Below are 13,813 nucleotides of genomic sequence, written 5' to 3' on the forward strand. Positions count from 1 at the left end.
AAATAGCTAAATAAGTCCAATATGAAGTTTATTAAAGATGAACTTTTTATTGAGTTTGAGTTTTAAATATTTCTTTCAGTTAAACTTTACACGTTCTTGTTTTTTAAAGTTTTAGGATTTTTTTTTCTTGTTTTGAACGTTAAGAAAAATATTTATTGTGTTATATTGACTCCCAACACTTTTCTAATGCAAAATGAAAAATATCATTTGGTTAAAATTTGGTTAGCAAATTATTTGTTCACAAAACATTTTTGATAATCATAGAGAGTATTTACTTCCATTTTTTCTTTTTCATCCTATTTTAAACTAGGATCCAAATAGATCCATTTTTCCCTTTTACAATACAAATAGGAATTCCATTAGTCTATTATTGTTTTTTCATACAGAAATCAAATAATCATCATCCTGATTACATGTAGTTTACGATACACGTATGCGTATCACAAACGTCTACAATATAGACAAACGTCTACAATATAAAAATGGTAAAAATTAAAGTGCAATCGACTTTACGTGAAGTTGATAGCTGAGAGCTGTTAAATAAAAATTTAGTCAAATTAGTCAAATCATCTAACAACTCTCAATTATCAACTTCACGTAAAGTTGAGTGTACCTGAGTTTCCACCGTATAGAAAACAAAGAAAACAAATCAAGCCAAACAGTTACAAGCATGTAAAATCAACAAATTAAGGAAACAGAAAATAAATACAATGCAAGAACAAAAAAACACAGATCCCCTGCTACGTTACTCTCCTAGTTGCAATTGATCTCTTTGGAGAATATCGTTGGTGTTGGAGGACGCAGGCTTCATAACGAACATCTCTTGCCATATCTCCATGAAAGCACGCACAATCACATCGTGATAGCACCTCGAGTTCAGAGCCAAAAAACACTGAAGCAGTTGCTGCAAATCCTCTGCATCACGCATCTCCATCTCCCTTATCATCTCCACCATTGATCTCTTGAAGTCTTCATACGGATCCTTCGACTTCTTCACCACCGCAAAGCTCTCCCTCACCTTCCCCTCCGCGCTGCTCCGCCTCATCCTTGTGGTTGATGCCGTCGACACAACCTTCGTCTTCGTCTTTGTCTTTGTCTTCTTCACTTGTTCTGTTTCCGGTAGTTCTAATCTCGCAGTGTTGAACCTCATTCTCTGAACCTTCTTCACGCTGCTTATCCTCCTCATGTGCCTCCTGCTGCCACTGCTGCTGCTAACTAACTCTCTCTCCGGTTTGAGAGAATAAGAATCGTCCGAGAAACTTGTGGTGCAAGAAATTAGAGACTCGCTTTCTTCTTCGTTGTCAACCGCCACGTTGCTTCTCCTGGAAGGAACGCTGGATGTGCTTCTCCTGCCTCTGGTGTTTACTTGCTTGTCGCGGTGGTCGTCACGGCACATTTGGCGTAAGGACATGATTCTTGAAGAGACCTTACTACCCCTGTGTTCCGGCGAGGAGGGTGGCGGAGGAGGTACTAACAGGCTTGAAGGGTATCCAACGTCATGCTCTTTAGGGTTCACCGGAGAAAGACGGTATATTGCAGGAACTACAGGGTTTCCAGGGAAAGCGGAAGGGTCTTTTGAACGACACATTTGGAATAAAGGGATATTGAATTTCAGCTTGAACCCTTTAGCCATGCTGCAAATTATATTATTATTAAGAGTATGAACAATAATGGTGTGAGTTTGGGAAAAACCTGAAAAGAATATCTATCTTTATATCGCAGTATTAAATTTTCCTAAGGGTAAAGAATATTCGTATGGAAAATAATAAACTAAAAGAATGGCCGGCATGTAAGGATATTGAAGAGAAAATTAAAGAACTTATGTACTTGATTAGGACTTGGTCATAATCAGGTTGTGGGGTACGGATATGATTTTATTGAATCAAAATATAGTGGTTTAATTATGTCTTGAAAGGGTAATGGTTGAATTCCTATACAATGTATGGTTCGAAAATGGCTGTATATTAAGGGATCCAGTTAGAAGATGAAGACACGCACATAACTGCAAGAAAAGCACGTCGCAGATGATAAAAGATTAGCCTATTATTTTCAACATACAATTTCGTCATCAGAAGGAAAATTAAACTGTTGCAAAATGTTGTGTGCAAGATGTTCATACATGGAATAAATTAAACGCCGATCGAACGCCCTGAGTCAATTGCAAATATATATAATGGATTATTTGGCCTTAATGAAGTTTTAACTTATTTTTTTGTGTTGTGTTGTGCTTATTTATTGCCTTGCGTCAATGCTCGCATGTTCTGATATGGAAATGTTTGGTAATAAAATAAACAGTTGGACTACACATTCATATAATTTTTCATTCAAGTCTATTCAAGCTAGTTTAATATTAAAAAAATCCAATCTCATTAAAAAAGCGTATATTTAGTTTTCTCTCCTCTCTCTTAGGTTTTAGGATTTTGGGATTAGCTTTTCTTATTTAGTTTTCTCTTCTACTTTTAATTCTTCTAGTACTTTAGTTTATTTACTTTCCCTTGTTGATTACTTTATGTTGCTATTTGGTTTATGAATTCTTATGTTTAATTTGATTTTCTATTTATTACAATTTGAGGTATTTCATATTTATAGCTTTTCTTAGCTTTGGTTGAGTAAGGTGACACTTGAGTTATCAAACTCAGCTGATGATTGAAAATTGAAATTCTTTGCTAATTGATTTGAATTCCCCTAACTCTAGTCTTTTCTTAGGAATTGACTAGAACTTGAGGAATCAAATTGATTTATCCACTTAACATACTTTCATAGTTAGAGGTTGACCAAGTGGGAGCAAAAGCCAATTCTCATCACAATTGATAAGGATAACTAGGATAGGACTTCCAGTTCTCATTCCTTGCCGAGAGCTTTATTAGTTATTAATTTAATTTCTTGCAATTTACTTTTCTTGTTCAACCTATTTAAAAACCCAAAAAAATACTATTTTCCATAACCAATAATAAAACACACCTCCCTGCAATTCCTTGAGAAGACGACCCGAGGTTTGAATACTTCGATTATAAATTTTATTGGGTTTTGTTACTTGTGATAACCAAACTTTTGTACGAAAGGATTCTCCGTTGGTTTAGAAACTATACTTACAACGCGAACTTATTTGTGAATTCTTTACCGATAGAAAATCCGTTCGTCATCTTCCTTCCGAGTCGTGTTCCTTATTTTGGTAGAAAAACTGGCAAGTTTGGAAGAATTTTTGTAGAACTTTCTAGCTTCTTTTAGCGTCTTGAAAGTCATCCCGACCTTTGCGATAAATTGTTCATCCACAACACACCTGGTCTGCAGAATGAACCGAACACATTAAAACAAAACCATTATATAGTACTAAATGAATGGAACATTATCCATTATATAAATTCAAATTCGAACAACTGTCTGCATAATGAACCGAAGACATTATTAAAGCAAAACGATTCTATAGTACTAAATGAACGGAACATTGTGCATTATATAAATTCAAATTCGAACAACTGTCTGCATAATGAACCGACATGTTATTAAAGTGAAACTATTGTATAGTACTAAATGAACGAAACATTAGTATGATCTTAATGAATGGAACATTATCCATTATATAAATTCAAATTCGAACAACTGCCTGTATAATGAACCGAGTAACACTCTCTTAACGAAACCAATGTAGAATACAAAATGAACTAAACATTGTATATATATAATCAAATTCTAAAGACATGCATCTAGAATTTAGAGATTGCATTCCATTCAATTCAATTCAGTTCAATCCAAATCAGAACAACTGCATCTAGAATTTAGCAATTGCATTCGATTCAGAAGAATCATCCAAATCGCTATCATTCAAAGTTGAATCATTCATTATTTCGATTCAGATCGAAGAAGAAAATGAAGAAGAATAGGAAGAAGATAAATGCAACTGTAGATCGAAGAAAAAAACGAAGAAGAAGGACGCGAGCAGAGAAGAACGACGAAACTTATTATGTTGAAGATAAATGCAATGCAGATCAGTAAAGAAAACAAGAGCAGATAAAAACCATGAAAACTTTACGTTGAAAAGAAAAGGTTTACGTTGAGTAGAAAAGGTTTACGTTAATATGGTAACGTGTGTATACGACTTAGGGGGAAGGAGAGGGAGGCACGTTAAAAAAAAATGGTTGAATAACTTGGTTAGGGTTTTTACATGAACATGGAGTATTATTGTAAAATACAATTAGTTAAAAACAATCTAAGTATATTTTATTTAATATTTATTAATTATTATTAAAATAAATAAATATTAAATAAAATAAGTTTGACTAATTTTTTATTTTTTTTTATTGTCAATTCTAATAACAATTAAATTAATTATTTATATAAAATATATGTTAAAATATAAAATATACGTACATTAAAAATAAATTAAATACACGTTAATTATACAAAAATATATATCGACTAATTTTTGGTACCCGTTTTTAGTGAAAGTCAATTAACCAGTCAATATGTTTTATACAACTCTACTATATTTTTTTCTGTTTTCATTCACATGTATCTTGATAATCATGGACTCATGACTCTCGTATTAATGTTCGAAATAATATGTGAATAATAGGGCTAAGAAAGAAAAAAAAATTCCTTAATTAATTACCCTGCATTGCTAATTATATATGTACGCACTACAATAGTAATCGGCTATATATCAGACGGGAATCACCGAGTTGAAGACAATAAGAAATAAAACATATAACGGGTAACTAAATTTAAAGGTCAAAATTTGTATATTGCAATAATCTTTTGTCTCCAACATTACGGGGAAGAAGTAGTAAACTAACAGCTTAACCCAAATCAGAACACTCCGTCAAATTAAAGAAAATATCATAAATATAAAACATGCAACTGATAGAGAGTGAGAAGTAAAACAACTTGTGTCCAGCAGCACGTTGACAAGGTCTACCAAGCATATCACCCAACCGCAAAAGAATGAATCTGTCGCTGTCCCCCCTATCACATTTCATCATTTTTCTAATGAATCAAACACATTTAGATGTATTTTTTATTGCTTTATATTTTGGCAGCGGAGCTCCCAGATACGCATAACGGGACAAAGTTCGTAATACTTCATACCAAGTCCCAGCAACCACATCTATCACATACATGAACAACAGACAAGCATTTCCAAACAAGAGAGGAAAAATCATCCATGTTCTTTCCACGTGATCTGCGTTATCATTATCAATGCTTTATATTTCTTTTTCTTTATTTTGGGCCTTAATTTAATTCAACGTGTACTAAACTTGGGCGTATTCATGCTTCTTATATCATAATGAAACAGTAAACAGGCCCTCTAATGTGGTTAGTTGGAGCTAACAACACCAATTACTACGGGTGCAATCCGTTGACTGTATTAATTAATGAGTCCATTGAGAATCCTAAACGGGCTTTTAATTAACTGATGATAATTTTTTTTGGCGATAATAACAAATATATGAACAAAGAAAGCAGAAGTTGTACCGTGTCTTTGAGAGATATATATAATGCTGGTTTGAGACACATAAATACATACACAAAATCCACAAAAATATATAAACATAAAAGATACACAAATTTTGTAACGTATTTAGGAATAATGTACAAGATACACATATATAATTTAAATGTCAATTTTATTCTTTGTGTTTTATGTATTAATAATTTCAAAAATAATTAGAGATCGAAAAGTCAAATTTTATGTTTTATATATTGTGCCTCTGTGTCTCAACTTAAAAAAAAACACTAAATATATGTGTTTTGTATGTATTTATACACTATTATACCTATCTAAATCCGTATCTCAATAAAACAAATAATAAACATATACCAATACCACCATATTTAACAATTAATATACATATTCAACAAACAAACACAATCTAAGAAACTTGTGATTGACACAATGGTGCGTAGTACATTACTATTTTCATTTCACAGTAATGAGTTAATGAGAGTCATAAAAAAAAAGGAATTGAGGAATATAATAAATGAAAAATTTTATGGTGCATGCTAATAAAATTTGTGTGGGACATGTGAGAGGTGAAAGGGTGACCATTTATATTTGTGTCGAGTAATTGAAAAAATAGATATATGAGAAAACACCATAATAAAAATGCTACATGCACTATTTTGTACTCTTCTATGTTAATTTTTATTTTTAGAATTTAAAGTTAAAATTGCAAAGAGAGAATAAAAATAAATTAATATAAAAAAATGATACGTTGAAAATGCAGTCTTTCCATTTCAATTATAAATTTATAATTTTTCACATGATGGAGGACAGAAAGAACAAAAATCTTGTATCCCTCTGTATTTAGTGTCTCTGCTATTAAACAATTTTTGTTCTTCTAGATTCATATTTTTACAGTTTTAGAGAATATTCAAGAAGATGATCTAAAAAGATGAGTCTAATCAAGTCGAACTAGTAATAGTACAGAACTACAGAAAATGTTATGTGAGATAATTATTATTAATTAACTAGTTTTAATGTACCTAACTTACTAGGAGATTAATATATGCAGAAAGTTATTAATAGCGAGAAACAAAAAAAAAGAAAGGAAAAAAAAACGTTTTGGTTTGTGAGCATGCCAAATATCCGAAAAAGAAAAAAAAAAGGGAAAAACTATATATATGGCGCGAAAGAGGAGGGCAGAACATGAGGCAGGTGGCAGCAGCCTAGAGCTACGCGCGAGGAGCGCCTAAGAAAAAGAGGACATACATTTCCCCCAATTTGATTGATATGTAAGTGAGCAAAAATCATCAACAGAAGCGAGGCATTGGGTAAACAGAAAGAGGAAGAAGGAGGAGGAGGATTTCTTTCCTTCTTTGGTAGTTCTTTTTCTTCGCTCTTTCTTGTTCTAATCAACCTCATCAGTATCGTATTCCAATCCATGAGGAAACTGTGTCCAAATCTTGACGATGCGGAAGGGTTGGAGACGGTGCTGGAGGTCCCCATTCCAGAGGAGATGCTCACCGCTTTGGGCAGCAATGGCTTCAATCGCTGGCATACACTCCGAGCTCTCATGAATTCTCCCTCTTCTGATATGTCTTCCCATCTCTCTGCTCCTTCTTACAATGAATTCATGGTTTTGCTTAAGCTCGTTGGTGCCCCTCTTATTCCTCTCCCCGTTCAATCCGATAACACTCTCACTCGCCCCCTCAAAGATTGTTCCATCGTAAGCATTCTCCTTCTTATTTTACCACTTTTTATACTCTGGATGATGATTAATTATGAGAAATTAGGGTGTAGCATGCTCATTGTTTGCTTATTCTTTAATATGCAGAACTAAACCAACTGTGTTTAGGGTTATGTTGATATTTACTCATTTTATTGTAGCGACACAGATCAATTTGTTTTCTCAGTTAGTCACCATCTTTATTAGAATTACAAGTCATCAGTTATGTGGCATGATTTTGAGCTTGCAATAGTTCTGTCATATCCTTGCTTAGAATAACAAGCACTAGTTTCATTGAATTGGCAGAGAGATTCCACGGCAAAATACATAGTTCAGCAGTATGTTGCTGCCACTGGAGGACATTCCGCATTGAACTCGGTGAAAAGTATGTATGCAATGGGGCAAGTGAGAATATGTGGGTCGGAGATGCGTCCCGATGAAGAAATCTTTCACCCAACAGGCAGGCGTGAAGCCGGAGGCTTTGTGCTCTGGCAAAAGAACCCAGATTTGTGGTGCATAGAATTGGTTGTTTCTGGTTTCAAGGTTAGTGCAGGCAGTGATGGCAAGCTAGCATGGAACCAGTCTTCCTCTCAACCTTTTCAGGCCAACAAAGGCCCTCCAAGACCCCTTCGCCGCTTCTTTCAGGTAAATCAATACACACATTCACACCAATGAGATTTCTATTTCAAAATTTGAATATCAAGAGTGAACATCCTACAAAGAAAGAGACACAAAAACATTTTGTGATACAAGTGCCATAGGACTATTAGAGAGCTCTCTCTAATTATGTTCACTCTATAACTGCATAACTGATTGCCTTGTCATTCAAATTGATTGGTTGATTTTCTTTATTTATTGTTGATTTGTGATCAGGGGCTGGACCCAAGGTGTATAGCTAACTTGTTCCTAGACGCTGAATGTGTAGGAGAGAACACCATTAACGACGAAGTTTGTTTCATTCTCAAGTTGCAAACAGACCAACAAATCCTCCAAGCACAATGCACATCCCACACAGAAATCGTAATGCACTCAGTGTTGGGATACTTCAGCCAACGCACGGGGCTGCTTGTGAAATTTGAGGACACCAAGTTGGTGAAAATGAAACCAGTCAAAGGAAAAGAGTCTGTGTTTTGGGAAACAACCATAGAGTCTACCATTGAAGATTATAGATACGTTGATGGCATTAACATTGCACATGGAGGGAAGACAATTGCAACACTTCATAGGTATGGTGCAGCACACCATCACAAGAGGATGATTGAGGAGGTATGGACCATTGAAGAGGTTGATTTTAACGTAATTGGTTTGTCCAATGATTGCTTTTTGCCACCCTCTGATATTGACAGAGAACACGATGGTGCAGATAACATGAATTAGGATTTTGATGAATATAGGAAACTGTATATAGTACATAGACAAGTATAGAGGAAATATATGAAGTGTGTTTCATGCTTTTTTCTATGCTTGGGAAGTTCCGTGATTCATTTCTTCACGGGAACTTTGTATGAGAGGAAAAAACAAGTGTATCCTGCTTGAAAATGTTTCAGTTGGATTCACGATATATTTTTTTTCCTTTGGTTTTTTGGTGTACATAGGTAGCTCTACCTATGATTTAAGCTAACTAATCAAGTTATGCTTTATTGATCCAATTAAAATGGCCTAATTCACACCAATTTGATTGATTAGCAAATTAAATCTGCCCCCAACCTATATAATTCAAAGTAGCCAAATAGGTATTTGCTGCTGAACGCTGCCAAATAGGTATTTGATGCTGAACGCTGAAAAATAACAACTACTGATCTATATAGAATACACATTAAAATATAAAATATATATTAAAAATAAATTAAATTATATATGTATTTATATGTAAATATATAATAACTGATTTTAATTATTAATTTTGATGTGTAAATAGTATTTTTGAAAAATAAATATGTATTGGTATAAATAATAAATACCTTGATGAAGGGAAAATTGACACAATTAGATTATATAATCATCATTATAAAAAAAATTATTTTTATTTTTAAATATATTAAATATTCTTTAATATTAATATATCCTTTAAACTAATTGTAAAAGACTCTTAGATTCTTTAAAGAATTTTTTAGATATTCTAAAAAATAGTTTTTTTTATGAATATTAAGAAGATAAAATGCACTTTTATGTTTAAAATTAATTAATTGTATTACAAATTAAAATTTGAATTAATTTTAAAAGACTAAAATACTCATAAAATTTATTTTAAAAAACTAAAATAATTTTTTATAATTAATTTTAAAAAGACTAAAATATTCTTTGAACAATAATTTTAAATTATTAAAATACTTTTATAGGATTAATTAAAATCATTTGATTTATTAGCAATTAAGAATTTTAATTTAATATTAAAAAGACTAAAATATCTCTAATTAAAATTTAAAATGCCAAATAACTTTTTAGGATTTGTCTTAAAAAGAATGAAATAGCCTTTTAGAACGAAAGTTGTTTAACTGTAATGGAAATTGTGATTTTGAACTTTTATAACAGCTAAAATTGCTCTCATATTTAATTGAGTAATTCTCCACATCCAAACAATTTTATATCTAAGTTCATCTAAGTAATTTGAGATTCGCATTTTTTTTTTGTTTTCTCCCCCCTTGCGTTGTTTCTTTTTCTTCACTCCAAATGCTACGTCTTCTTCTTTTACTTTTTTTTTTATTATTTTTCAATTTTGTTATTGTCGTCACCAACAATACTTCTTTCTCTTCCTCCTCCACTTCTTATAGGAATTTCGTCTCCTCTTTCCTTTTCATCCATCATCATCATCATCATCATCATCATCATCATCATCGTTATCGTTATTGTCTTCTTCTTATACATATCGTCATTATCGTTATCATCGAATTCGAATTTATATAGTGGACAATTTTCGATTCATTTGATATTATACAATGGTTTTGTTTTGAACTAATTTTTGGTTCATTCAAGACGTAGGTATTTCTGAATTTAAATTTATATAATGGATCATTTTCGATTCATTTAGTATTATACAATAGTTTTGTTTTGATAATATTTTCGGTTCATTCAATCACTAGAGAGAATCAGAATCAATAAAGATGTTAGCAAAATATTAGTGTTAGTGATGACGATAATGATGATGGAGGAGGAAGAAGAAAAGGAAAGAGGAGATTAAAAAAATTCAAATAAAAAAGAAACAGGAGGAGAAGGAGGAGGAGGAGATGGATGTGGTGGTATGGTGGTGATGACGATGACGATAATAAAAAAAAAGATGAAGAAAAAGCAGGAGGAGAAAAAAGAAAAAGAAAAAGACAAAGCCCCGTAAAACTAAATGACTTAGATAAACTTAAATATAAAATTGTTTGGATGTATAACAAAACTCTATTTAATTTTTAAAGAATGAAACAATATTTTTAAGTTAATTTTAAAAATATTAAAATATCATCGTAAAATTAATTCATATTATTTGATTATATTAAAAATTAAAACTTTAAATTTAATTTTAAAAAGGTTAAAATTATAAAATATTCTTTTAGTTCATTTTAAATTATTAAAGTGCCCTCTTTAAAATTCATACAATTTAAAATATTTTAGAATTAATATTAAAAAAACTAAAATGCCATTAAAGTTTAACGCTGTTTAATTGAATTAAAAAATTTAAATTTAAGTTTGATTAGAAAAAGACAACAATTTTTACAGAGTTCATTTGAGAGACTAAAAGATTTTTTTAACATTAACTTTACAAAAAGTTACTCTTCTAGGTTCGTATTTAAAGTATTAAAATATCTTTTGGCACTACTTTTAAAAAGACTAAATTATTCTTAAAAATTAATTAAAATTATTCGCTTGTATTTGAAATTATAAAATTTAATTTGATGCACAGATACTATTGATATGAATACAGGACACGACACGACACGAGTACGACATAGAATACGTCGACACGCGAATTTTAAAATTTTATATGACACGGGAACACGTATATATATATATATATATATATATATATATAATATAAAGTATTTTTTAGATAAATCGTAATGATATTTTGATATTTTATTGATATTAAAATATAAATTAAAATTTTCAATTATTTTTAATATTTTATTTTAATTATATCAAGTATTTAAAATAATTTTTTGTTTTAATATATAATAATATATACTATATTTAAATTTATTTTAAAAATATATGTTAAGAATAAGACTGAACACGCTGACACGTGATGATATTTAGGTGTGTCCAGCGTATCTGAAGAAAAATTTTTTATTTTTTACTAAGACACAATTAGATACAGCAGACACGCGAATACGACAACTCAACAAAGTGTCCGTATTTCATAGTTAAATACCCTTATACTTAGTTATTAAAAGATAAGATAACTTCGTAGGACTATATATCCTAAAATGATTAAAATACTCTTTTAGAAAAAAAAGTGTTTAATTATGTTAAAAATTAGGATAAATAATTAAATAAATAAATAAAGAATAAATCAAATTTATTCAATTATAATTTTTTAAAATAGTTATATTTTAATCCTGTATTTACTCTATATAAATCACTATAAGGTATAAAAATTTTAAAATTTATACATAAATCGCTATAAAATGTAAAGGTTTATGTAAAAATTGATTATCATCATTAATCGCTGAAAAGTGTAGAAATTTATGTAAAAATTGATTACTATCATAAACTCCTATTATGTGTAAAAATTTATGTACAAATTAACCGCTATATTAGACTGTTAGAGAATGTAACGATTTATATATTTTCGTTATTTTTCTCTCTCTAATATCTTGCACTATTTTTTATTTAATATCTATATATCATTTTAGATATTTTTTATTAAAATAAATATACTAAAAAGTAAAAAGTAATCTTAGTTAGTTAAACTTTTGGTATAATAAGAATTTGATTTGTGTTTAAAAACCTTCATTATTATTTTATTGTTCCATTAAAATGATTGGGAAGTGCATAATAATATTTTAAAATTATTTTTATAATTTAAATATTTTATCTATTTTAGTTAAAATTAATATTCTAGTATAAATATTTTAATATTGTAAAAATTTTATTGTATAATAATTAATCTTACAAAATAAAAATTATTTTGTATGAATCTATATGTCTTTTATTTAAAAGCAAAAAGACTGCACTTGTTGTTTTTAAAATTCTAAATTGATTTTTTTTTAATTTTAGTATGAAATATAGTTTCTAGAAATATAATTAATAAATTCAAAAACAAAATGAATTTAAAATTTTAGTAGCCTAGAATAACGAAACAAAAAAGATTACAACGTGATCAATTTCTTGAAACGAAAGTTTACAAAGCGTTAAAATACTTTTGCAGTTGATTATATGAGTCCTTAAATGGAGCTTCGATCCGCGACGGATTAGTCCTTAGTCTGTCGGGTTGGGGGATACCGTGGACAACCAAAAAAATACGAGTCTTTCAATTTTTTGCAAAATTTTGTATTTGTCTTTTACTTTGCATGCCAAATTTTCTTGGATAAAGTCTTGTACCAATAGGTTGACTCGATTGAACATTGCAACACCTTAATTTCAATTGTTCCATTAGCTTGAACCATGAAAAATATATCCTGGCATATGACATTTACTATCAAGTTGGGTATGATTTTGCGAGATTGAAGTAGCCAAACAAATGAAAGATTCTTGATAGTTTTAGACTTTCTAAAATTTTGAAGTTCTAATCTTTACAACTCTTATCATTCACTGACATTGATCCTAAATTACATCTACACACGTAATTAAGATAATCTGACTCTACCATCTTGTATTATGCACTTCCACAAATGTTATAGTTCTAGTGACAAGTATGGCAGTTTTTCTATTAAAAAACCTCAACATAGTCTCAAGCTTCGTCTCACCAAACAGAGCATAGTTGCTTGGTCTGTCATCAACTTTGATCGGATTTTATTGCTGCAAGATGTAAAACCAAAAACTGACCTTGAGTGCTGCTAGAAACACCACCTGATGGCATGATACCTACTGATGGTACAGGAATTGAGAGAACCTTTTTATTATAAAGCAATTGGATTTCGGGAACAACTACTATGTCTTCACTACTATTGTCATTTTTATCATCCCCTAAAATTTGTTCTTTGTCAATCACCTCCACCAAACAATCACCGATTCCTTCTTGGGACGCAGGCAACGTGGAAGGTAGAGGGATGTACTTAATGATTCTCTATATTTTATTGTGGCCTGACAAAGGCATGAAAACTGAGACTATGAGCCCTACGATTTTGCTACAAGGGCATAGCTTTGTTCATTCCAAAATTTCGAATTTCTTACACATTATTCCATCGGATAAATGCTTGCAATGCCACAATGATAAGAAAATATCATTAAAACATGTTGATAAGTTTTAATCCGCATCTTTTGATAAATAAAAGAATTAACTGACGCAATCCGCATCCTGTAGGCCAATATGATAATTTCCTTTTTCTCGAGCATGTTGATATTCATTTATATCAAGTTATTCAGTTGCTGCAGTGATATTTGCAGCAAAATTATAATCCACATTAGATCATCACATACAAAACTGATACCCTCATATGTATGTGAGATTTCTCTATTTGGATATGTAATTATGAAATATTCTCAGATGCTATAACTGTAAC

The 13,813-nt window shown here is 30.7% G+C and overlaps 2 protein-coding genes across 2 annotated transcripts; one reads left to right on the forward strand and one right to left on the reverse strand.

Annotated features, from left to right (window-relative positions):
• Positions 1-745: 745 nt before the first annotated feature.
• On the reverse strand, positions 746-1,633 carry LOC130944413 (transcription repressor OFP7-like). Its single transcript, XM_057872732.1, has one exon. It carries the CDS (start codon positions 1,631-1,633, stop codon positions 746-748), a length of 888 nt encoding a protein of 295 aa, XP_057728715.1.
• Positions 1,634-6,881: 5,248 nt separating this feature from the next.
• On the forward strand, positions 6,882-8,543 carry LOC130944414 (uncharacterized). Its single transcript, XM_057872733.1, has 3 exons — positions 6,882-7,166; positions 7,473-7,811; positions 8,040-8,543. Exons 1-3 carry the CDS (start codon positions 6,882-6,884, stop codon positions 8,541-8,543), a joined length of 1,128 nt encoding a protein of 375 aa, XP_057728716.1.
• The last annotated feature ends 5,270 nt before the right edge of the window (positions 8,544-13,813 follow it).

This window comes from Arachis stenosperma, chromosome 8 (assembly GCF_014773155.1).
Source record: "Arachis stenosperma cultivar V10309 chromosome 8, arast.V10309.gnm1.PFL2, whole genome shotgun sequence".
NCBI classification, from domain to species: domain Eukaryota; kingdom Viridiplantae; phylum Streptophyta; class Magnoliopsida; order Fabales; family Fabaceae; genus Arachis; species Arachis stenosperma.